This window comes from Arachis hypogaea, chromosome 17 (genome assembly GCF_003086295.3).
Source record: "Arachis hypogaea cultivar Tifrunner chromosome 17, arahy.Tifrunner.gnm2.J5K5, whole genome shotgun sequence".
NCBI classification, from domain to species: Eukaryota; Viridiplantae; Streptophyta; class Magnoliopsida; order Fabales; family Fabaceae; genus Arachis; species Arachis hypogaea.
The window spans coordinates 23,013,779-23,036,879 of NC_092052.1; the positions used below are offsets into that span (position 1 = coordinate 23,013,779).

Here is a 23,101-nt window from a genome sequence, read left to right on the forward strand (position 1 = left end):
TCTGTATCTCATGACATTTCAGATCTAAACTTTGTATTTTCTGACGGCATGAGTCTCTAAACCCCATTGTTGGGGGTGAGGAGCTCTGCTGTGTCTCGATGAATTAATGCAAGTATTTCTGTTTTCCATTCAAACACGCTTGTTCTTATCTAAGATGTTCATTCGCGCTTAACTGTGATGAAGGTGATGATCCGTGACATTCATCACCTTCCTCAAACCATGAACGTGTGCCTGACAACCACCTCCGTTCTATATCCGATTGAATGAGTATCTCTGAGATTCCTTAATCAGAATCTCCATGGTATAAGCTAGAACTGATGGCGGCATTCATGAGAATCCGAAAAGTCTAAACCTTGTCTGTGGTATTCCGAGTAGGATTCAAGGATTGAATGACTGTGACGAGCTTCAAACTCCTGAAGGCTGGGCGTTAGTGACAGACGCAAAAGGATAGTAAATCCTATTCCAACCGGATCGAGAACCAACCGGTGATTAGCCGTGCTGTGACAGAGCGCGTGAGCGTAGTATTCACTGGAAGGATGGAAGGTAGCCATTGACAACGGTGATCCACCAACACACAGCTCGCCATAGGGGGACATGCGTGCGTGAACAAGAAGACAGAGGAAAGTAGAGATTCAGAAGACAAAGCATCTCCAAAACTCCAACATATTCTCCATTACTGCACAACAAGTAACGTTTAATTTATGCTCTACTGGTTATTCACAATTCAATTGATAAACATAATTGACTTCCTGACTAAGATCTACAAGATAACCATAGATTGCTTCAAACCAACAATCTCCGTGGGATTCGACCCTTACTCACGTAAGGTATTACTTGGACGACCCAGTGCACTTGCTGGTCAGTGGCACGCGTTGTGAAAAGTGTGATTCGCAATTTGTGCTACCAAGTTTTTGGCGCCGTTGCCGGGGATTGTTCGTGTTTGAACAACTGACGGATTATTTTGTTGCTTAGATTAGGAAAAATCTTTCTTTTTTGGTTTAGAGTCTTTTATTATTTATCCCTTGTTAAAATACTTTAAACTTATAGCTCAGTTATTTAGAACGTGGTGTTTATGTTCATGATAATTGGCTATCATATTTTTTAAAACCTTTTTCAAAAATAATTTTTCTATTAAATCCTGTGCCAAACTTTAAGTTTGGTGTTTTCAAAAATAATCTTTCTTAAAATTTCATCCTAAGGTCCCATAACTCATTTGGGTAGAACATTAATTTGATTGGGTTAGAATCTTTTATACTCTTTTCAAAACCTTCTTTTTCAAAAATATTTTTCTATTAAATCTTGTGCCAAACTTTAAGTTTGGTGTTTTCTTGTTGATTCCCCTTTGATTTTCGAAAATTTTGGTGTGGTTTTCTAAAAATTTTAAGTTTGGTGTTCTTCCTTCATGTTCTTGTGTTCTTGTGAGTCTTCAAAGTGTTCTTGAGTTTTCTTGTGTCTTGATCTTAAAATTTTTAAGTTTGGTGTTCCTTGGTGTTTTCCCTCCAAAATTTTCAAAAACAAGGAGCATTAGATCTAAAAATTTTAAATCTTGTACTATCTTATTGTTTTTCTCTCTCCTCACTAAATTCAAAAATATCTTTTCAAAAATATCTTTTCTAACTTCCTAACTTCTTATCTTTTCAAAATTTGTTTTAACTAACTAACTAACTTTTTGTTTGTTTCTTAACTTTTTCAAAACTACCTAACTAACTCTCTCTCTCTAATTTTCGAAAATATCCTCCCCCTTTTTCCAAAATTTCGTTTTTATTCAACTAATTATTTTTATTTTTTATTAAAAAAAAAAACGAAAAAAAAAAAATTTTTTAATTTCAAAATTCAAATTCTTTTTAGTTATTTTATTTTATTTAAGTATTTACTTCTTATAAAATAAAATAAATAAAAAGATAAATCAGTCCAAGTTATATCCATAGATCCATCATGGACATAAGTGGAAATGAACAGTCCAGGAGGACTCTGGGGTCATATTCTAACCCCTCTACTACTTCGTATGGGAGTAGCATATGCATACCCTCCATTGGAGTTAGTAGCTTTGAGTTGAATCCTCAGCTCATTATCATGGTGCAGCAAAGTTGCCAGTATTCCGGTCTTCCACAGGAAGAACCTACAGAGTTTCTGGCACAATTTTTACAAATTGCTGACACAGTACATGATAAGGAAATAGATCAGGATGTCTACAGACTATTACTGTTTCCATTTGCTGTAAAAGATCAAGCTAAGAGGTGGTTAAATAACCAACCTAAGGCCAGCATAAGAACATGGAAACAGCTGACAGAAAAATTCCTGAATCAATATTTCCCTCCAAAAAGGATGACACAGCTAAGGCTGGACATCCAAGGCTTTAAACAAGGAGATAATGAATCTCTTTATGATGCTTGGGAGAGATACAGAGAGATGCTACGAAAATGCCCCTCTGAAATGTTCTCAGAGTGGGTTCAGTTAGACATCTTCTACTATGGGCTTGCAGAAGGAGCTCAGATGTCTTTAGATTACTCAGCTGGTGGATCTATCCATATGAGAAAGACAATTGAAGAAGCTCAAGAGCTCATTGATACAGTTGCCAGGAATCAGCATCTGTATCTAAGCAGCAACCCTTCCATGAATGAAGAGGTTAAAACAGTAACTGCTGAATTCAGTACTGTAAAACAAGCTGCTGAATTCAATCAGCAATTAGATTTTCTAACAAAGCAGCTAGCTGAATTCAAAGACAGGTTACAGGAGACAAGGATAGCTAATATACATATGGAAGAACAGTTTAAGCAAACAAAGCAGCAGCTATCAAAGCAAATAGCAGAAGAATGCCAAGCAGTTCAATTAAGAAGTGGGAAAACATTAAATACCCCACCTCAAGGCATCAAAAATTCAAGAAATAAGCAACCCACCAAAGATTCCCCTGAGGACAGTAAGAGCCCAGGGAAAAATAATTCTGGCACTAAAACGCCAGAAAATGGGTGGAAAGCTGGCGCTGAACGCCCAGACCATGCCCAAAACTGGCGTTCAGCGCCAGAAACAAGGCAGGATTGGCGTTCAACGCCAGAAATGGGCAAGAATCTGGCGTTGAACGCCCAACAGGGGCACATTTCTGGCGTTCAAGCGCCAGGAACAGACAGTGAGTTGGCGTCTAACGTCACTCCAGCTTCTAACTCTGGTACGCAATTGCCAGTGAGGGATCAGACACACATAAGTGCTGATAACAACCCCTCTAAAAAGGCTTCTTTAACCACTAAGGTTGAAGAATATAAAGCCAAGATACCTTATCCTCAAAAACTCCAGAAAGAGGAGCAGGATAAGCAATTTGCTCGCTTTGCAGATTATCTGAGGACTCTTGAAATAAAGATTCCATTTGCAGAGGCACTTGAGCAAATACCTTCTTATGCCAAGTTCATGAAAGAGATCTTGAGTCATAAAAAGGAGTGGAGAGAAACAGAAAGAGTTCTCCTCACTGAAGAATGCAGTGCAGTCATTCTGAAAAGCTTTCCTGAAAAGCTTAAAGACCCTGGGAGCTTTCTGATACCATGCATATTAGAAGGTGATTGCACCAAGACAGCTTTATGCGATCTTGGGGCAAGCATCAACCTGATACCTGCATCCACTATCAGGAAGCTTGGCTTAACTGAAGAAGTTAAACCAACCCGGATATGTCTCCAACTTGCTGATGGTTCCACTAAATACCCATCAGGCGTGATTGAGGACATGATTGTCAGAGTTGGGCCATTCGCCTTTCCCACTGACTTTGTTGTGCTGGAAATGGAGGAGCACAAGAGTGCTACTCTCATTCTAGGAAGACCCTTCCTAGCAACCGGACGATCCCTCATTGACGTCCAGCAGGGGGAAATAACCCTGAGAGTCAACGATGACGAGTTCAAGTTGAACGCTGTCAAAGCCATGCAGCATCCAGACACATCAACAGACTGCATGAAAGTTGACCTTATTGACTCTTTGGTAGAAGAGATCAACATGGCTGAGAGTCTCGAATCAGAGTTGGAAAACATCTTTAAAGATGTTCAGCCTGATTTGGAGGATTCAGAGGACATGAAAGAGCCTCTGAACTTTCTTCTGAAAGAGGAAAAACCTCCTAAACCAGAGCTCAAGCCACTGCCACCATCCTTGAAATATGCATTTCTAGGAGAAGGTGACACTTTTCCAGTGATCATAAGCTCTGCTTTAAATTCACAGGAAGAGGAAGCACTTATTCAAGTGCTAAGGACACACAAGACAGCTCTTGGGTGGTCCATAGGTGACCTTAAGGGCATAAGCCCAGCTAGATGCATGCACAAAATCCTATTGGAGGATAATGCCAAACCAGTGGTTCAACCACAGAGGCGGCTAAATCCAACCATGAAGGAAGTGGTGCAGAAAGAGGTCACCAAATTACTAGAGGCTGGGATTATTTATCCCATTTCTGATAGCCCCTGGGTGAGCCATGTTCAAGTCGTCCCAAAAAAGGGAGGCATGACAGTGATTCATAATGAAAAAAATGAACTGGTTCCTACAAGAACAGTTACAGGGTGGCGCATGTGTATTGACTACAGAAGGCTCAATACAGCCACCAGAAAGGATCATTTTCCTTTACCATTCATAGACCAGATGCTAGAGAGACTAGCAGGTCATGATTATTACTGCTTTTTGGATGGCTACTCAGGCTATAACCAGATTGCAGTAGACCCCCAGGATCAAGAGAAAACAGCATTCACATGTCCATCCGGAGTGTTTGCTTATAGAAGGATGCCCTTTGGGCTATGCAATGCACCTGCAACCTTCCAGAGATGCATGCTCTCTATTTTCTCTGATATGGTGGAAAAATTTCTGGAAGTCTTCATGGATGACTTCTCAGTATATGGAGACTCATTCAGCTCCTGTCTTGATCACCTGAAACTTGTTCTGAAAAGATGCCAAGAAACCAACCTAGTTTTAAACTGGGAAAAGTGTCACTTCATGGTGACTGAAGGAATTGTTCTTGGGCATAAAATCTCAAACAAGGGAATAGAGGTGGATCAAGCAAAAATAGAGGTAATTGAAAAATTACCACCACCTGCCAATGTTAAGGCAATCAGAAGCTTTCTGGGGCATGCAGGATTCTATAGGAGGTTTATAAAGGATTTTTCAAAAATCGCAAAACCTCTAAGCAATCTGCTAGCTGCTGACACGCCATTTGTGTTTGACACAGCATGCCTACAGGCGTTTGAAACGCTGAAAGCTAAGCTGGTCACAGCACCAGTCATTTCTGCACCAGACTGGACATTGCCATTTGAGTTAATGTGTGATGCCAGTGATCATGCCATTGGTGCAGTACTGGGACAGAGGCATGACAAGCTTCTGCATGTCATTTATTATGCCAGTCGTGTTCTAAATGATGCCCAGAAAAATTACACAACCACAGAAAAAGAACTACTTGCAGTGGTTTACGCCATTGACAAGTTCAGATCATACTTAGTAGGATCAAAAGTGATTGTGTATACTGACCATGCTGCTCTTAAATATCTACTCACCAAGCAGGATTCAAAACCCAGGCTCATCAGATGGGTATTGCTTCTGCAAGAGTTTGATATAGAAATAAGAGACAGAAAAGGGACAGAGAACCAAGTGGCTGATCATCTGTCCCGGATAGAGCCAGTGGAAGCGACGTCCCTCCCCTTTCTTGAGATCTCTGAGACGTTCCCTGATGAGAATCTATTTGCCATTCAGGAAGCACCATGGTTTGCCGATATTGCAAACTATAAAGCTGCAAGGTTCATACCCAAGGAGTACAATAGAACACAAAAAAAGAAACTAATTACTTATGCAAAGTACTACTTGTGGGATGAGCCCTATCTCTTTAAGAGATGTGCAGACGGAATTATCCGTAGGTGTGTCCCCAGAGAGGAAGCACAGAGAATCCTATGGCATTGCCATGGATCTCAATATGGAGGCCATTTCGCAGGTGACCGAACAGCCACCAAGGTCCTCTAATGTGGCTTCTATTGGCCCACACTCTATAAAGATTCCCGAGAGTTTGTACGTAATTGTGATAGTTGCCAAAGAGCTGGTAATCTGCCTCATGGTTACGCCATGCCTCAACAAGGAATCTTGGAAATAGAGTTGTTTGATGTATGGGGAATTGACTTCATGGGACCTTTCCCACCATCATACTCAAACACTTATATTCTGGTGGCAGTTGACTATGTATCAAAATGGGTTGAGGCTATTGCCACACCCACCAATGATACTAAAACAGTGCTGAAGTTCCTCCAGAAACATATCTTTAGCAGGTTCGGTGTCCCTAGAGTATTAATCAGTGATGGGGGCACTCACTTCTGCAATAAACAGCTTTCTCTGCCATGGTTCGGTATGGAATTCGCCACAAGGTGGCTACTCCATATCATCCACAAACTAATGGGCAAGCTGAAGTCTCTAATAGAGAATTAAAAAGAATCCTGGAACGGACAGTAAATACCCGTAGAAAGGATTGGGCACGGAGCTTGGACGATGCTCTGTGGGCTTACAGAACAGCATTCAAGACCCCTATAGGGACCTCTCCATACCAACTCGTGTATGGTAAGGCATGCCACTTGCCCGTGGAACTGGAACATAAGGCCTACTGGGCAACCAGATTCCTAAACTTTGATGCCAAATTAGCAGAAGAAAAACGATTGCTCCAGCTAAATGAGCTAGAGGAATTCAGATTCACAGCTTTCGAAAATGCCAAGCTTTATAAAGAAAAATAAAAAAAATGGCATGACAGAAAGCTGTCATCTAGAATCTTTGAACCAGGACAGAAGGTCCTGTTGTTTAACTCTAGACTCAGGCTATTCCCCGGGAAACTGAAATCCCAGTGGAGGGGACCATACGTGATTACAAGTGTATCACCATATGGTTATGTGGAGCTTCAAGATATTGATTCTGATAAGAAGTTCATTGTCAATGGACAGAGAATCAAGCATTATCTTGAGGGCAACATTGAGCAAGAATGCTCAAGGCTGAAGCTAGATTAAAAGCTCAGCAAGGTCCAGCTAAAGACAATAAAGAAGCGCTTGCTGGGAGGCAACCCAGCCATGGGGCAACAATCCTCTAAGCATTTTGCCCTATTTTTATTTTTATTTGTTTATATAAAGTTCACTGACACTAAGGTAAAGAATCATTTGCATAAGTTTACAAGGTTACAGAAAGAATCTACACACAAAACAGAGATAGGGAGCTTACTGGCAAGAAAACGCCAGTGAAGGCCATTTTGGGCGTTCAGCGCCCAAAATGGGCATCCAGTGGGCGCTGAACGCCAGTAAGGATAGTTATCTGGCGTTCAACGCCAGAAAAGGGCAACAACTGGGCGTTGAACGCCCAGGATAGCAGCATTTGGGCGTTGAACGCCCAAAACAGGCAGTGTTTGGACGTTCAAACGCCAGGATGGTGGGAAGGAGCTCTCCTTCTACCCATCTCCTTCTCTTTCTTTTGCTTGAGGACAAGCAAAGCTCTAAGTTTGGTGTGCTTATCCGTGATCACTAAGATCATGGCCCCTAAAGGAAAACAACCCACTCCAAGAGGAGCAAGAGCGTGATTTAAAGGAACTGAAGCGCCAGAAATTCTCTCTTGAAGGACCAAGCACCTCACAGACTAGAGGAACATCCACTTCCCAAACCTCAAGGTTGTTGAGTTCTAATCTTAGCCTTAACTCTGTGATAACTGTTCTTATTTTAATTTGACCTTAGGAGTCATATAGTAGTAATTAGTATCTATTTTGATTTTATCTCCAATTAAGCTATAGTTTATTTTTCTCATCATCAGCAAACATGAATAAAGTAGTAGATCTTTTGAATAAGAAGCAATAAAATTTCGAGTTTAAATAAAACAAATTCTAATTGGTTAAATGTGGTGGCAATGCTTTCTGTCTTCTGAATGAATGCTTGAACAGTGCATATGTCTTTTGAATTTGTTGTTTAAGACTGTTAAATATGTTGGCTCTTGAAAGAATAATGAACAGGAGACATGTTATTGATAATCTGAAAAATCATAAAAATGATTCTTGAAGCAAGAAAAAGCAGCAAAGAACAAAGCTTGCAAAAAAAAAAAAAAGAAAAAGAAAAAAGAAAAAAAGCAAGCAGAAAAAGCCACTAACCCTTAAAACCAAAAGGCAAGGGCAATTAAAAAGGATCCCAAGGCTTTGAGCATCAGTGGATAGGAGGGCCTAAAGGACTAAAATCCTGGTCTAAGCGGCTAAACCAAGCTGTCCCTAACCATGTGCTTGTGGCGTGCAGGTGTCAAGTGAAAACTTGAGACTGAGCGGTTAAAGTCAAGGTCCAAAGCAAAAAGAAGAGTGTTCTTAAGAACTTTGGACACCTCTAATTGGGGACTTTAGCAAAGCTGAGTCACAATCTGAAAAGGTTCACCCAGTTATGTGTCTGTGGCATTTATGTATCCGGTAGTAATACTGGAAAACAAAGTGCTTAGGGCCACAGCCAAGACTCATAAAGAAGCTGTGTTCAAGAATCATCACACTGAACTAAGAGAATCAATAACACTATCTGAATTCTGAGTTCCTATAGATGCCAATCACTCTGAGCTTCAATGGATAAAGTGAGATGCCAAAACTGTTCAGAAGCAAAAAGCTACTAGTCCCGCTCATCTAATTAGAATCTGAGCTTCAATCAAAAACTCTGAGATATTATTGCTTCTCAACCTATTAGTCGTCTATTTTATTTGTCTAGTTTCTTGAGGACAAGCAACAGTTTAAGTTTGGTGTTGTGATGAGCGGATATTTTATACACTTTTTGGGGATAATTTCATATAGTTTAGAGTATGTTTTAGTTAGTTTTTAGTCTATTTCTAGTAGTTTTTAGGAAAAATTCATATTTCTGGACTTTACTATGAGTTGTGTGTTTTTCTGTAATTTCAGGTATTTTTCTGGCTGAAATTGAAGGAGCTGAGCAAAAATCTGATTCAGGCTGAAAAAGGACTGCTAATGCTGTTGGATTCTGACCTCCCTGCACTCAAATTGGATTTTCTGGAGCTACAGAACTCGAAATGGCATGCTTCTAAATGCATTGGAAAGTAGACATCTAGGGCTTTCCAGCAATATATAATAGTCCATACTTTGCACAAGGATAGACGACGTAAACTGGCGTTCAACGCCAGTTCTCTGCCCAATTCTGGCGTCCAGCGCCAGAAAAGGATCAAAAACTGGAGTTGAACGCCCAAACTGGCATAAAAACTGACGTTCAACTCCACAAATGACCTCTGCACGAAATCTCAGCCCCAGCACACACCAAGTGGGCCCCAGCACACCAAGTGGGCCCCAGAAGTGGATCTCTGCATCATCCATCATAGTCCACTCATATTTTGTAACCCTAGGCTACTAGTTTAGTATTTAAATAACTTTTAGAGACTTATTCTGTATCTCATGACATTTCAGATCTAAACTTTGTATTTTCTGACGGCATGAGTCTCTAAACCCCATTGTTGGGGGTGAGGAGCTCTGCTGTGTCTCGATGAATTAATGCAAGTATTTCTGTTTTCCATTCAAACACGCTTGTTCTTATCTAAGATGTTCATTCGCGCTTAACTGTGATGAAGGTGATGATCCGTGACATTCATCACCTTCCTCAAACCATAAACGTGTGCCTGACAACCACCTCCGTTGTATATCCGATTGAATGAGTATCTCTGAGATTCCTTAATCAGAATCTCCGTGGTATAAGCTAGAACTGATGGCGGCATTCATGAGAATCCGGAAAGTCTAAACCTTGTCTGTGGTATTCCGAGTAGGATTCAAGGATTGAATGACTGTGACGAGCTTCAAACTCCTGAAGGCTGGGCGTTAGTGACAGACGCAAAAGGATAGTAAATCCTATTCCAACCGGATCGAGAACCAACCGGTGATTAGCCGTGCTGTGACAGAGCGCGTGAGCGTAGTATTCACTGGAAGGATGGAAGGTAGCCATTGACAACGGTGATCCACCAACACACAGCTCGCCATAGGGGGACATGCGTGCGTGAACAAGAAGACAGAGGAAAGCAGAGATTCAGAAGACAAAGCATCTCCAAAACTCCAACATATTCTCCATTACTGCACAACAAGTAACGTTTAATTTATGCTCTACTGGTTATTCACAATTCAATTGATAAACATAATTGACTTCCTGACTAAGATCTACAAGATAACCATAGATTGCTTCAAACCAACAATCTCCGTGGGATTCGACCCTTACTCACGTAAGGTATTACTTGGACGACCCAGTGCACTTGCTGGTCAGTGGCACGCGTTGTGAAAAGTGTGATTCGCAATTTGTGCTACCAAGTTTTTGGCAGGGAGGTCAGAATCCAACAGCATCAGCAGTCCTTTTTCAACCTCTGAATCTGATTTCTGCTCAAGTCCCTCAATTTCAGCCAGAAAATACCTGAAATCACAGAAAAACACACAAACTCATAGTAAAGTCCAGAAATGTGAATTTAACATAAAATCTATTAAAAACATCCCTAAAAGTAACTAGATTCTACTAAAAACATACTAAAAACAATGCCAAAAAGCGTATAAATTATCCGCTCATCAGATATCAACCGTCTTAGGAAAGAAACTTTCTCATATGAACAGGGCTATACAAATAGCATATACAGTAGGCTCACCTTCCCCCAGATTTACCCAGATTACACTAACTTTACCTCTAGTTGTCTAAAATATACTAACCTCACCTAAGTTGCCAAATTTTAACACGACGGGTGAGTATAAATTGAGCAAATCTCAAGGGAGGTGAGTATAATTTACTCCTTTTTTAACATTAAAATACATATTATATTAACAGAAAGTGAAACGCTTGTATGCATGCCTTATTGGCTTTATATATTTTCTAGGGATGGTAATTTTCAATTTGAAGGAATATTTTAGCAAGCCTTAAATAAAATGTTAGAGAACATTTAGTATTGACTAACAACAGCATCAATCTTACTTACAGAAAACTCATGACACTTAAAAACATCATTTGGTTGATTTAATTTTGTCCACATGGATATAAACTCGAGATGTAGGCTCAGGTATTTCAGATATCTTTCATCATTTGATAGATATTTATGATAGAACTTCACATTTAAACACCACAGACAAATTTCAGACCCAAAAAAAAGGTACAATGAAAGAAAAATGTAATCATGTACCAGATAAGAAAGACCCAGAATGGAGGTGCAGCACGTTGCGGTGGCAAGTCTTCACAGTGGTATCGGTGCGTCTTGCTGTACTAGATTTTGTTTCACCGCCTTTTGTCCTGTGTTCTTGGCAAGAACAAAAACAAAACAAAAGAGCAAATTGAAACCAAATCAAGAAGGAAAAAATTAATCTGAACCAAATTAAAAATCGAAACCAAAAAGAAAACTGAACAAAATTGCAATCCAAATTTGCAACTGTATTGTGTGTTATTCTCTCTAATCTTTCTCATGTATGTAACTATATATGTAGCACACTCCAAATTGAAGACAGAAAGCTCCAATTTGTGAAAATAATAGTACCATACCCTTTCAGGCCAGACCTTTCTGCTCCCTACAAACCAGATCCCCTTTCAAATAGCAAAATAGTGATCCATATCCCATCTATTAATCTATTATCTTTAAAAATAAATAGCTTCAATTATATATGTAAACAAAGTTGAAATCTACATAAATGCTCAACCTTTCTGGAGTAAGAAACTTATCAGTAGAAGGAAATACTTCAGTGATTCCATAAGTATACAAAGATGAATAGGAATACTATTTCTCTCTTACTTTTCTCTAGTTTTTCTATCACCCTTTTTAGATGGGCCTGTCCATGGTTGGATGATTGATATTTTAGTTTATGCACAATAATGTTTACTCTGTTGTTTTTAAAAGCTATTCTTCTAATTAGTTCTCAAGGTTGAGTTGTCTTTCTACTTTATGTATGTATGTATCAGCGCAATGCTTGTTTTTATTTCAGGACAAAATGTTATTCTCCTCAATTTTGTCACAAAAAGAAGCAAGCACAACAGATCTGAAGGCTACAATTAATAGGTAAAAATAACATATTGGTACACATGTTAACTTCATCTAAAAATTGATGTTTGAATTTATATACGATAATTTCTCATTTAAGTTGCAAAGCTTTCAAGCTTCAAAGGCTTTGTTGTGGTTTTGAATATTCAAGAATTGATTAAAAAGTTTGGAATTAAGTTAACGGTTCGGAAGAGTCATTTTACTTAGTTTCCTAATTTGATTTATGGATGTATTGATGAATGGAAAGTGAAATTGTGCCATTGACGATGCTTGAATAATCATTTGAAGCAATGTGTAAATTTTTGATGAATTTGATGAAGCATGTCTGCTTTAAGGATTATTTTAGCATATCCAATTAAACTGTAAATAACATAAATGATTGAAACTGAATCAAATATTATTGAAACTGAATCTATCAAATGATCAAACAATCATTAACTATTTGCATTTATTTACTCTAACTAAAAATTTCACTATAAAGCACACAATAAATCAAAATAGTAATACGTTTAAATTCTTAATTCTAAACAACCACAATTAACCTAAATTAATAGAAAATATAGACAAAATTTAAATCAAAATAACCTGAAAGTATAATCTGAACCAAGTAGATATAGACAAATTTAAAAAAATAGAATTCAAATTTTGTAAGTGATCAAAAATGAAAACAAGAAAGAAAGAGAAGTGTGGAAGAATGAGCTAGTGACAAGAGAGAGGTTGTGATAGCTCAGATTCGCACACGGTGGAAGAGGGTATAATAAGGGTTTCACGCATGGTTGAGGAGAAGGGAAACTTCAATGACAGTGAGAAGAGGATGTATGGGCAGCTATCCGATCGACTCCACGATGACACAGAGGCGCACGGTGGAGCAGAGAATAGGGGTTTCACGCACTGTGGAGGAGGGAGTAAGGGTTTCATGCACTGTGGAGGAGAGGGAAAAGGTCGATGCCAATGAGAAAAGGATGAATGGCAGCCACGCGACTCCACAACTACAAAGAGACGCACGGTGGAGCAAAAGATAAGAATTTCACGCACTGTGGAGGAGAGAGTAGGGGTTTCACGCACTGTTGAGGAGAGGTGAAAGGTCGACGCTGCCGAGAGGAGGATGGATGGGTAGTAAAAGTGCACCGTAGAGTAAAGAATAGGGATTTCGCGCGCTACTACTCTCAGTTCGAGGATTTCTGCCGTGAAGAGATTATTAGTTAGAAAATATAGAAGATTGAATAAATTATGATAAAATATCCTAACTAGACGATTTTTCATGAAATAGTCGCTAATTAATCAAATTTTGCAGCACATAAAAGTGTTATGATGTCAACTGCTGTTATTTTCGCTATTTGCGACATTTAGATAACCGACTGGTAATTTTTTACCGCTATATTCCGCCAATCTTGCATATATGATATAACAAAAAATTTTGAAAACAAAAAATTCGTATATCAAGTCTTTTTCATATCTTCATTATGTATAGAAGATAAGTGTGTGTATATAGTAGTTTCTTATTATTCTTTTTTATTGTGGTGATGTCAATAAATAATAATTAAATTATATTTATATTTAATCTAACTAATATAAAAATTAAATTTAAAACCTATTATTTTTTCCAAAAAATTGTCATATTATATGTATGTTTTTATAATAAAGTCTTTAATTTTATAAATACAAAATAGTATTTAATATTTTTATTTGAGAAATATTAAATAATCAAATCATTACAAAATTGAGATATTATTAAAATTAAATTCATATAGTAATAGAGTATTTAAAAACTTCATAATAAAGCAAAACAAAGTGACAAATAGAAACTACTAAAAAAATTATGCATCCTGTATAGATCGTTTGAACTTGAGAAAGAGTAGTATATATTAGTAAAGTATCAAAAATTAAATGATTATCTAAAAATTGAAAATTTTTTCAATATTTTACATGCACTTTTTAAATATATTTATCTAAATGTTTTCATAAAAAAATTAAATACATACACAAATTAAATTATTTACCCCTTATATTTAAAAAGATTATATATGTTGTTAGACGAGGTTAATTTTTTAGAAAATCATGGTATCATTTATTTCTTTCAAAATTTATTATATCGTAAATTAATTTTTCTAGTACAAAATAATGATATATATATACCCTACTGATATCTCAATCACCAGCTGCAGTTTGCACCATATTCGAAGGATCCAAAAACAGATTTTGGAATTATTCCACCCGTGAACATTTTCACAACAAAAATAGCTATTTATTGGCGACCTCATCACACCACCAATTCACCAAAACCACACATATACAAGCAAAATCATATTTGGAGTCTCCACTTTTCCAGAAAAACCATAGTAACGACAATACATCAGGTGATTTTAATTTGAAAAGTCATCTTCCCCACGACCCCACCATGTAGAATACCACCCTTCTCAAGGCTTTTCTATTGATTTGACCTTTTTCATCGTTTCCTTCTTGTCCTCAATTTCTAATAAGTGTATGCCAAATCGCCAATACTATACTAAGGTATCACCAAATGCAATACGTATGTGGCAACATAGGTTGATGTATCAGTCAGTTGCTATAACAGTTTGCATTAATGGCTTATATTAATCCTTGAAAAGTATCGTTTAAAGTGGGTGAAAATGATATGTTTATTTTAAATGAATTACATTCACTATCATGTCACTTGTTTTCGTCAACAATTTTGTAGGTATTAGTATTTAAGGTTATTATAATTGAAACAATTTTAAAACCTTAAGCATAAAATTAAAATAAATATTTTAAACTTTATAATAAGTACATGTACAATTTAAATGACACGTAAATAATGAAGACAATTTATTAAACAAAACTTCACATAAAGATGATGGATTGGATTGCATACCGAAATCCAGTACACAAAGGCTTAGTTTAGTTCAGACAAGGGGATGGTCCCCAAACTTTTATTAAAAAAATTAGTAATACTTAAAAAAAAAAGTTGGGTTGGTTCAAATATTTTATTATGACTTAAAATACTAAAGTTTAATCTTCATCTCTTATTTTTATTGCACAATAATTTTTAGTTTTAAACATTCAAAACATGTTGGATTTAGACTGAACTAAGTGTATTCGCATTTCACAGCTCTCTATTCAATAAGCAACACTCATTCTACCTTTGAGTTCAAATATAAAAAATTAGGTATTTTTTATTTATGTAATTTAATATTATTTTATATTTTACTGTTTATTTAATTTAATTTTTTATATGATAAAAAATATTAGAATATTCAATAAATATTGATATTATTGTATTGTATAAATTGATAAAAAAATTCAATAAATATTATAAATTTTAATATTTGTCCTTCTAACTTCTTTTTTATATATTTTACAGGATATATATTCAAATTTTTATATAAAATAATCATAAAAAAAAAAACAATTGATGCATTTTTTAAGAGGAAGGCTAATATTTAAGAAGGAGAACATATAACTTTTACAATATTAACACCTATAAATAGTTCTTCTACTTTAATGAATCATGAAGAAATTGAGATACAACCTTCAAAAGTTTAAAGAGTTGCATCTGATGAATTTGACTTAATTTTTTAGAACGAGACCCTGGAAAACGGTTTTAAATTTGACAATATCACCCAAATAAAAAAAATGAAGTTAGACGAACTTATTTTAAATGGTCCATATCAAAAACATCTTGACATTTATTTTATCTGGTCTCTCCAAAATTTTATTTCAAGTTCCGCCATTGCCGGTATATTAATTATTCTTGACTAACAATGAGAGTGAGATAGAGGGGAAATTAAATAGTATTGAAAAAAAATAAAAAAATAAAAAAATAAATGTGAAAGAGAGTAAAATTAATAAATAAATATAAGAATAATTTGTTATAAAATACATGGACAAATAGCTTCCGAATATATGTTTGGTTGAATTGAGATAGAACACCAAAAGGAACCTTGATTACACGAGTAAACTGCAACTTTGAAATTAAACAATTAAAGGACTCTCAGACACAATATTCTCATCCATTATTATTGTGTTATTAAGTTGCTATGGATATATCTCAATGAGAGACCTTATTCCTAGAATTGGAATTATCTTGTAGTCACTAAAACCAGCAGAGAATATTAATTTGGCCCATTCTTTTTCATTTCTCTCCTTTCCATTATGCAACACCATCATCAGCATGTCAAAGAAGAGTTGTGTTTGAAGTGATTCATCATCACCTTTCTTCTCATCCTTCATCACCATATCTATGATAATCACCTTCCCTCCTTTGCTGCCATTTTTCATGATTGCCTCTTTACATTTTCTCAATATCTTCAAACCTTCCTCGTCATTCCAGTCATGCAAAATCCACTGTAGCATTACAACTCAAAGTGAAAGTTATCATCAAAATCAATAAATGAAAAATCTTCTAGTCATGCTTGATGTGAAGATTCAATTTTAACTTTCATATAATAGAAAACTTCAGATATAGTGATGTTGAGCACATTTTCAATTTTATCGCCTAATTTTCAATTTGGGTTGTCTAAACTCTAAAGTAATGACCGACCCAAGAAAGTTCCACTTAAGGGCACATGGTTCATCAGGAGTATAATCTCTATCATATCTATATACAGTCCTATCTAAATATTGGACGGATGTATCTGAATCCTTTTCAAATTTCTCCTCAAACACTATATACAATGGATTCAATATACAAATATCCTTTCTAACTCTCTATCCTTATATATACTTCTAGGACCTCTACTAAAGATTGTTAATAAGTCCCTTAAATGTATCCCTTCCTCCAAGCCATCAAGACGAGTTGTAACTTGCGAGTTGGCCTAGATCGATCGCTTGTAAAAATGAGCGAATTGAGCTAATAAAATCACAATTCGTTTAGAAATGGATCAATTTAACTCATTTCGTACAACTCAACGAGTTAAACAGGTTCATATCGAACATAAACGAATTAACTTATTTTTCTTGTACATTAATAATTTAGTAAAAAGACCGTATAATACTAATGAACAGTGGTATTATGAACAAGGCATGGTATTTTTTTTATTTTTTTTTATGGACAGGAACCATGATATTATTATAGGGTTCAATTATTCAAGTGTAAGCTCGTTTGTCCACTAAGTTCTATCTTATGCATGCACTAACTTATTGGCAAACGCCCTTAAATGGAGAGTCCCACCAAAAAAATTAGACATGAAGTTAAATTTTTGCAACTGTGTTGTGCTTACAGTAATCCTGAGTTCTGGACAAATAATCTCATCTTATATAATTGTAACTCTTCTTAGTTCTAGTCTTCTAGATAAACATATGATTTTAAATAGAAAATAACAAAATTAATATTTAATGATGGTCAACTCATAATTTCATATAGAGGTTGCCTTTAATTAATTAGTTAAAAAAATTCTCAAAATAAAGGAAAACCCATTGAACAATATTTCAAAAGAAGAAGCAAAAAACTATATCGGTAACATAATGCAAACAACTAATAATATTTTATTACCTTCAACAAAATGGCATTAGACGGAGGAATGGCCTCAAACATGTCTCCTCCAACATATTTAAGGTTCTCAGTCCCTTCAAATTCGAAGCCAGCAACAACATGCGGTTGATCGAATACAATGCACTCCAATTGGGGAAATGATTTGGCAATGGCCTTTGCAAGAGTTCCAGTGCCTCCACCAACGTCAACCAATGATTCCAAACCCTCAAACACGCCCTTGTACTTGTCATCAAGTAACAAATTGCAAACCAATCTAGCATCACTTGCCATCGCATCATTGTAAAGATTATTAAGTCTAGGCTCACGGCCAAAAAACTCGAAAAATGGTATGCCATTTTCAGTTTCAAATGGTGTAGCATCATCATTTCTGAACCATGTAGACAATTGATGCCATGGTTTTGTGAAAATGGGATCAAGCATGGCAAGCAAAAAAGGCGTCACACTCAAGGGGTTGTCCTTAAGTAGCAACATAGATGAATCCGTTAGAACATACCCGATTTCGAGCTCATTGTTGGCCATATTCTCGGTAGCGAAGAAGCCCGATTGGATCAAGATTCTCATCAAGCGATGGATGAAGGAGGATTTTGATGGATGAATTTGCAATGAAGCAATAAGCTTTGAGAGTGGCATGGGTTGGCCATAATTATGAATGGTTTCAGGTATGCTTAAGTCAACAGCACATTTAAGGGACATAGAATTTATGAAATTGAATATATGATTCCAAATGTGGCTTTGAGCTTTAAGAAGTTTAGCTGCTTGCATTTCACTTTGGAGTTCCATGATGTTTCTATATGAAATGCTATCTAGATAGATCAATAACATAGCGAATATATGAACATCTAGATAATTTGTGGTGACCGGTGAGGAACCCCACTTGGGTCTATTATTGATAAGGCAACGGTTGTTTGGTACTGTTACTTTAAAAAAAAAAAAATAGTAAGTCACGTTTTTTATGACCAAATAAGTCAAGATAATATAGATGCTCATTTTTTTTGATATTGCAGCAGTGTGTGAGTTGTGCTTGGTTATGGTATATACAGGTATTAGACATAGGTGTGGGATAGGCTTTTCTGAATAATGGCAGGGAGAAATTGAACAGTCCGAATTCTTTGTTAGAAAATTAGTTGACCTCCAGTCGGACGGTCCGAGTTGTTTGGAGGAAGAATTTGAATTTAGCTGAGCTAATCGGACCATCTGATTAGTAAACTTTTTTATTTTTGTAATAGTGAACTCGGAGGGTCTGAGTTGTATATGTGTGTGTCCGAATTCTTTGTTAAAAAATTAGTTGACCTCCAATCGGACGGTCCGAGTTGTTTGGAGGGAGAATTTGAATTTGGCTGAGCTAATCGGACCATCCGATTAGTAAATTTTTTTATTTTTTTATGTGTGTGCGTGTGCGCGCGTGTGCATGCGTGTGTGTGCGTGCGTGTGTGCGCGTGTGTAACTTGGGTGCAACTTCTCAGATCTCCTTCTTCTTCTTGTTCTGTTTCTTCTTCTTCCCCTAACTCCTGCATCTCTCTATTATTTCGTATGAACTTCAAGAATATGATAATGTAGTTCATATTTATGAGAGTGTGAGAAATGGATAATAGAGTTCCGCTTAGAGTATTTTATTTTGGTTAGATTTTATTATAAACATCTGAAGGAGTGAGATTTAGTTGCGAGAATCCGTTAGATATTGTTATTCCATTCACAATCTCATTTGAAGAGCTAAAAGGTGTGATCTGTGAGAAGATAGATTCTGAGATATCAAGAAAAATATCGTGTATTTTATACAGATATCCCGTACCGATATTTGGTGGATTCGTACAGTTTCAAACCAAATATGTAACCGACGAAGCGAGTATGCAAGAGATGTTTTCAATGTATATTGAAACTCGCGCTCAGATATCGGTCATCGAGTTGTACGTTGAATTCGAACAATCTGAAGCCGACCGAAATGTTGAATGGAAAGATTACAATAGTGACAGTGAGGAAGAGTTTGAAAGCAATTACGAAGTTGTTGCTCCAGATAGAGACGAAGATCAAGGTGACGGGGCGATGGCTCCGAATGTGGTAGATGTTGCAAATGCACTCGCAAACAAACATCCGTTTGAGGAGCCGTCTTTCATGTGGGTTCTGGACTTAGAAGCCATACATGCGCCGGAGTTTCCGGAATATATGAGTGCTGGTATGTAAATGCATATATTTATACAAAGGATTAGACTTTTAGTAATAATCTATATTGATCGATGTACCAAATAGATAAGTGACATGTGAAACTATGCTCAATAAACAATTGTTTGTCTTTATGTAGTTAAAATTAAGATAATAATATTTTTAGTGATTTATTGATTTAGTTAAATATTAATTAATATGCATTAATCCATAATTATTTATGTGTTTATATTTTTATTATGTTAAAAGTGAGGTGATAACATGTTGGAAAGTGACTTTTTATTAATGTGGATGTAGTGAGTATTGATTTACTTTTAGTTTCAGATATTAAATATTTCTATATTAAATATTTTTCATATGGCTGTTGTCGTGGTAGAAATTCCTATGGTCGCAGATGGTGAATTTGCAGTCGGAATGGAACTCAGTTCCAGGGAAGCTATTATTATGGTGATAAAAGATTATACCATTCGAAGAGCTGTAGACTACCGTGTGTATGAGTCGGAGCCTTTGACCTTTTATGCCAAGTGTACACAGTATGGATCAGGGTGTGATTGGCTTATCAGAGTTAGCATGATCAACAGAAAGTACTGTTGGGTTATAAGGAGGTACAACGGTAGTCACACTTGTACTAGAGCCACTATTTCTCAGGATCATTCGAAGTTGGATTCGAACACAATTGCAGAAGCAATAAAGCCGCTGGTTGAGGCTGACCCCTTGATAAAGGTGAAATCAGTTGTTGCGGAAGTGTAGTCGAAGTTCAATTACACCATCAGCTATCGGAAAGCATAGTTGGCTAAGCAAAAAGCAGTGAAAAAAATATTTGGAGGTTGGAAAGCATCATACGAAGCTTTGCCTATATGGTTTGAGGCCATGTGTCATAAGGAGCCATCAGCAGTCTTCCATTTTGAGACTATGCCTGCATATCAAGGCGATGACTTGGTAACCGATATCCAGGTATTGCACAGAGTCTTCTGGAGTTATTACCCGTGCATTAGAGCGTTCAAACATTACAAGTCAGTTGTCCAGGTGGATGGGACTCACTTGTATGGAAAGCATAAGGGTTGTCTGTTGGTTGCAGTTTCACAGGATGGTAACAATAATATCGTCCCAATTGCGTTTGCAATTGTGGAGGACGAGACTTCTAATGCATGACACTTTTTTCTTAGTAACCTGCGACAATTTGTTGTGACTCAGGATGGTGTGTGACTGATTTCTGACCGACACGAATCCATCAATGCAGCTGTGGCCCAGAGTAATGGGGCATGGTCACCTCTGAGAGCTTTTCACATATTTTACATCAGGCATATAGAGTCAAATTTTTTGAGAAAGTTTAAGGCACCATACCTGCAAAAACTTGTAGTCAATATAGGTAAACTTTTGTAATTCGAAATTTGTTATTAACAGAGTTACCTTCAAGCAGTGTTTTTCATAATTTCATTGCTTGTTTGTTTTTGCTTATTGTGCAGGATATTCGAGGATGGTTTGCGAGTATGAACTGCGCTACCAGCGTTTGCGAGAATGGGGCGAGGCTTACACTAACTGGTTAAACCGAATCTCCCACGAACAGTATGCGTTGGCGTTCGATGGTGGCTACCAATGGGTCACATGACCACAAACCTGGTGGAATGCATCAACTCAGTGTTGAAGGGTGCACGCAATCTCCCCACCACGGCACTTGTCAAAGCAACATTCTACAGGCTTAACGAGTTGTTTACCAGAAAAAAAGCAGAGGCGGAGTCGCGGATATCAGCTAGACATGTTTTTTCTAAGGTTGTGACCGTGAAATTACATGCAAATCAGCTTGCATAAGGAAACATCCAGGTTAATTGCTTCGACATGATGAATGAGGTCTTTGAAGTTCGTGAGATGCCAAGTGGAACGGAGTATGCTGTCGACCTCCGTCGACAACGGTGTGATTGTGGTGAGTTTCAGGTGGATCAGATTCCTTGTCGACATGTGTTTTCATGTTGTGCAAATCAGTGACTGGATTGGCAAGTGTATGTTCATGATATTTACAAGATGGACCAAGTTCGGAGGGCTTACCGAGCTAGGTTTAGGCCACTGGAGAATCCTACTACATGGCCTGCATACAACGGGCCTCGATTTGTACCGAATCCGTACTTGAGACGAGTGACCAAAGGTCGCCCTAGGATGATACGTTTCTTGAACGAGATGGACATGCGAATGTTACATGGTCCTAGGCGATGTAGGCAATGTGGAGTCGAGGGACACAGTCGTAGTAGATGTCGTCAGTCAGCTGGTGCGGGTCCCAGCAACCCAGCACAGTAGATTTATATCTTTTATGTTTCATCCAAGTACTTTATGGCATTTGCTAATTTATGTTTTATCCTAGTTATGAAACCACCTTATTGGAACATTGTAATTTCATGAAACTTCTTTATGACATCTGAGACTTTAGACTTTATCCAAAACCTCATCATTCTCTTAAACTACAAGATTTGACAAGTTCAAGTGGTTGCCATATTTGGTACGGTACAAGTGCATGTAAATATCCAAGGGATGCTATGGAGGCACCGGAAGCTCAGTAAGAATGTGATTATACCTGTTTGTCCACTGTATCACCCAAAATGAATAAGACGTGGCTCTGGCCCAGTCAAAATTCTTAGGACCAGTCAGTGTTTCTCCATGTGCCTTGTCTAGATTTCATTCCTGATGAGAAACTCCCTGAACAAAACTAAACTGTCTTCTAAACCTATCGGTTGCATGCCACTCAATGCATTCGAATGATATCAACGGGACCATAGCGCTCCACACAACTGAGTGCATGTTGATGTCTTCTGGGATTATATCTAGATCAATGCGGTCAACACCATAAGCAACCCACACAAACTGCACACAATACAAAAGACAGATAATTACAAGCCAGATAACAGTAACACTAAGTTGGAAACAAATACTTCTCTAATGAAAACACACATGGCCTTTCTGAAGCTCATCTAATGACTTTCTAAAGTGGGCGAGACTAAGATATCTATAGCGTCGGTCACCACGCTCCCAGTTACGCCACCTAAAATGATTTATTTCATTAGCACAATTTAAATAGAAATATGAACATACTAAGTAAGTTGATAATGTTACCTGTTTGCAAGCGAAAAACTGCGGGGTTCCATAGGAACCGGCGCAAGATACGGTTGATGAGAGGAACTTTTGCGTGGTCTAAAAATTTGCGGATAAATCCTCGTTGCAAGTATAGTTTCTAAACTTTCAAAAGTCCTTTCATACAAACGTTTTGGTTGTCACAAGTAACAAACCCCTAAATAAATTGATAACCGAAGTATTCAAACCTCGGGTCGTCTTCTCAAGAAACTGCAGGGAAGTATGTTCTTATTATTGGCTATGGGGATTGTAAATTGGGGTTTTGAGAATGAGGAGCAAGTAATTTAAGTGGCAATTAAAGTAGATGAAGAACAAGTAATTTAAATAACAAGTGAAATAAATAAATGACTATAAATA

General features: G+C 37.1%; 1 protein-coding gene and 1 long non-coding RNA gene across 2 annotated transcripts; both read right to left on the reverse strand.

Moving 5' to 3' along the window:
• Positions 1 to 9,322: 9,322 nt before the first annotated feature.
• On the reverse strand, positions 9,323 to 11,964 carry LOC140180922 (uncharacterized). The gene is made up of 4 exons (XR_011875054.1): positions 11,642 to 11,964; positions 11,134 to 11,247; positions 10,198 to 10,382; positions 9,323 to 10,051 (listed from the first exon to the last, which is right to left on the reverse strand). It is a non-coding gene; the product is annotated as an uncharacterized lncRNA (long non-coding RNA).
• Positions 11,965 to 15,811: 3,847 nt separating this feature from the next.
• LOC112766194 (probable O-methyltransferase 3) lies at positions 15,812 to 18,409 on the reverse strand. The gene is made up of 2 exons (XM_025812077.3): positions 17,471 to 18,409; positions 15,812 to 16,323 (listed from the first exon to the last, which is right to left on the reverse strand). The coding sequence occupies exons 1-2, from the start codon at positions 18,290 to 18,292 to the stop codon at positions 16,015 to 16,017; spliced, it is 1,131 nt and encodes a 376-aa protein (XP_025667862.1). The 5' UTR covers positions 18,293 to 18,409; the 3' UTR covers positions 15,812 to 16,014.
• Positions 18,410 to 23,101: the final 4,692 nt, after the last annotated feature.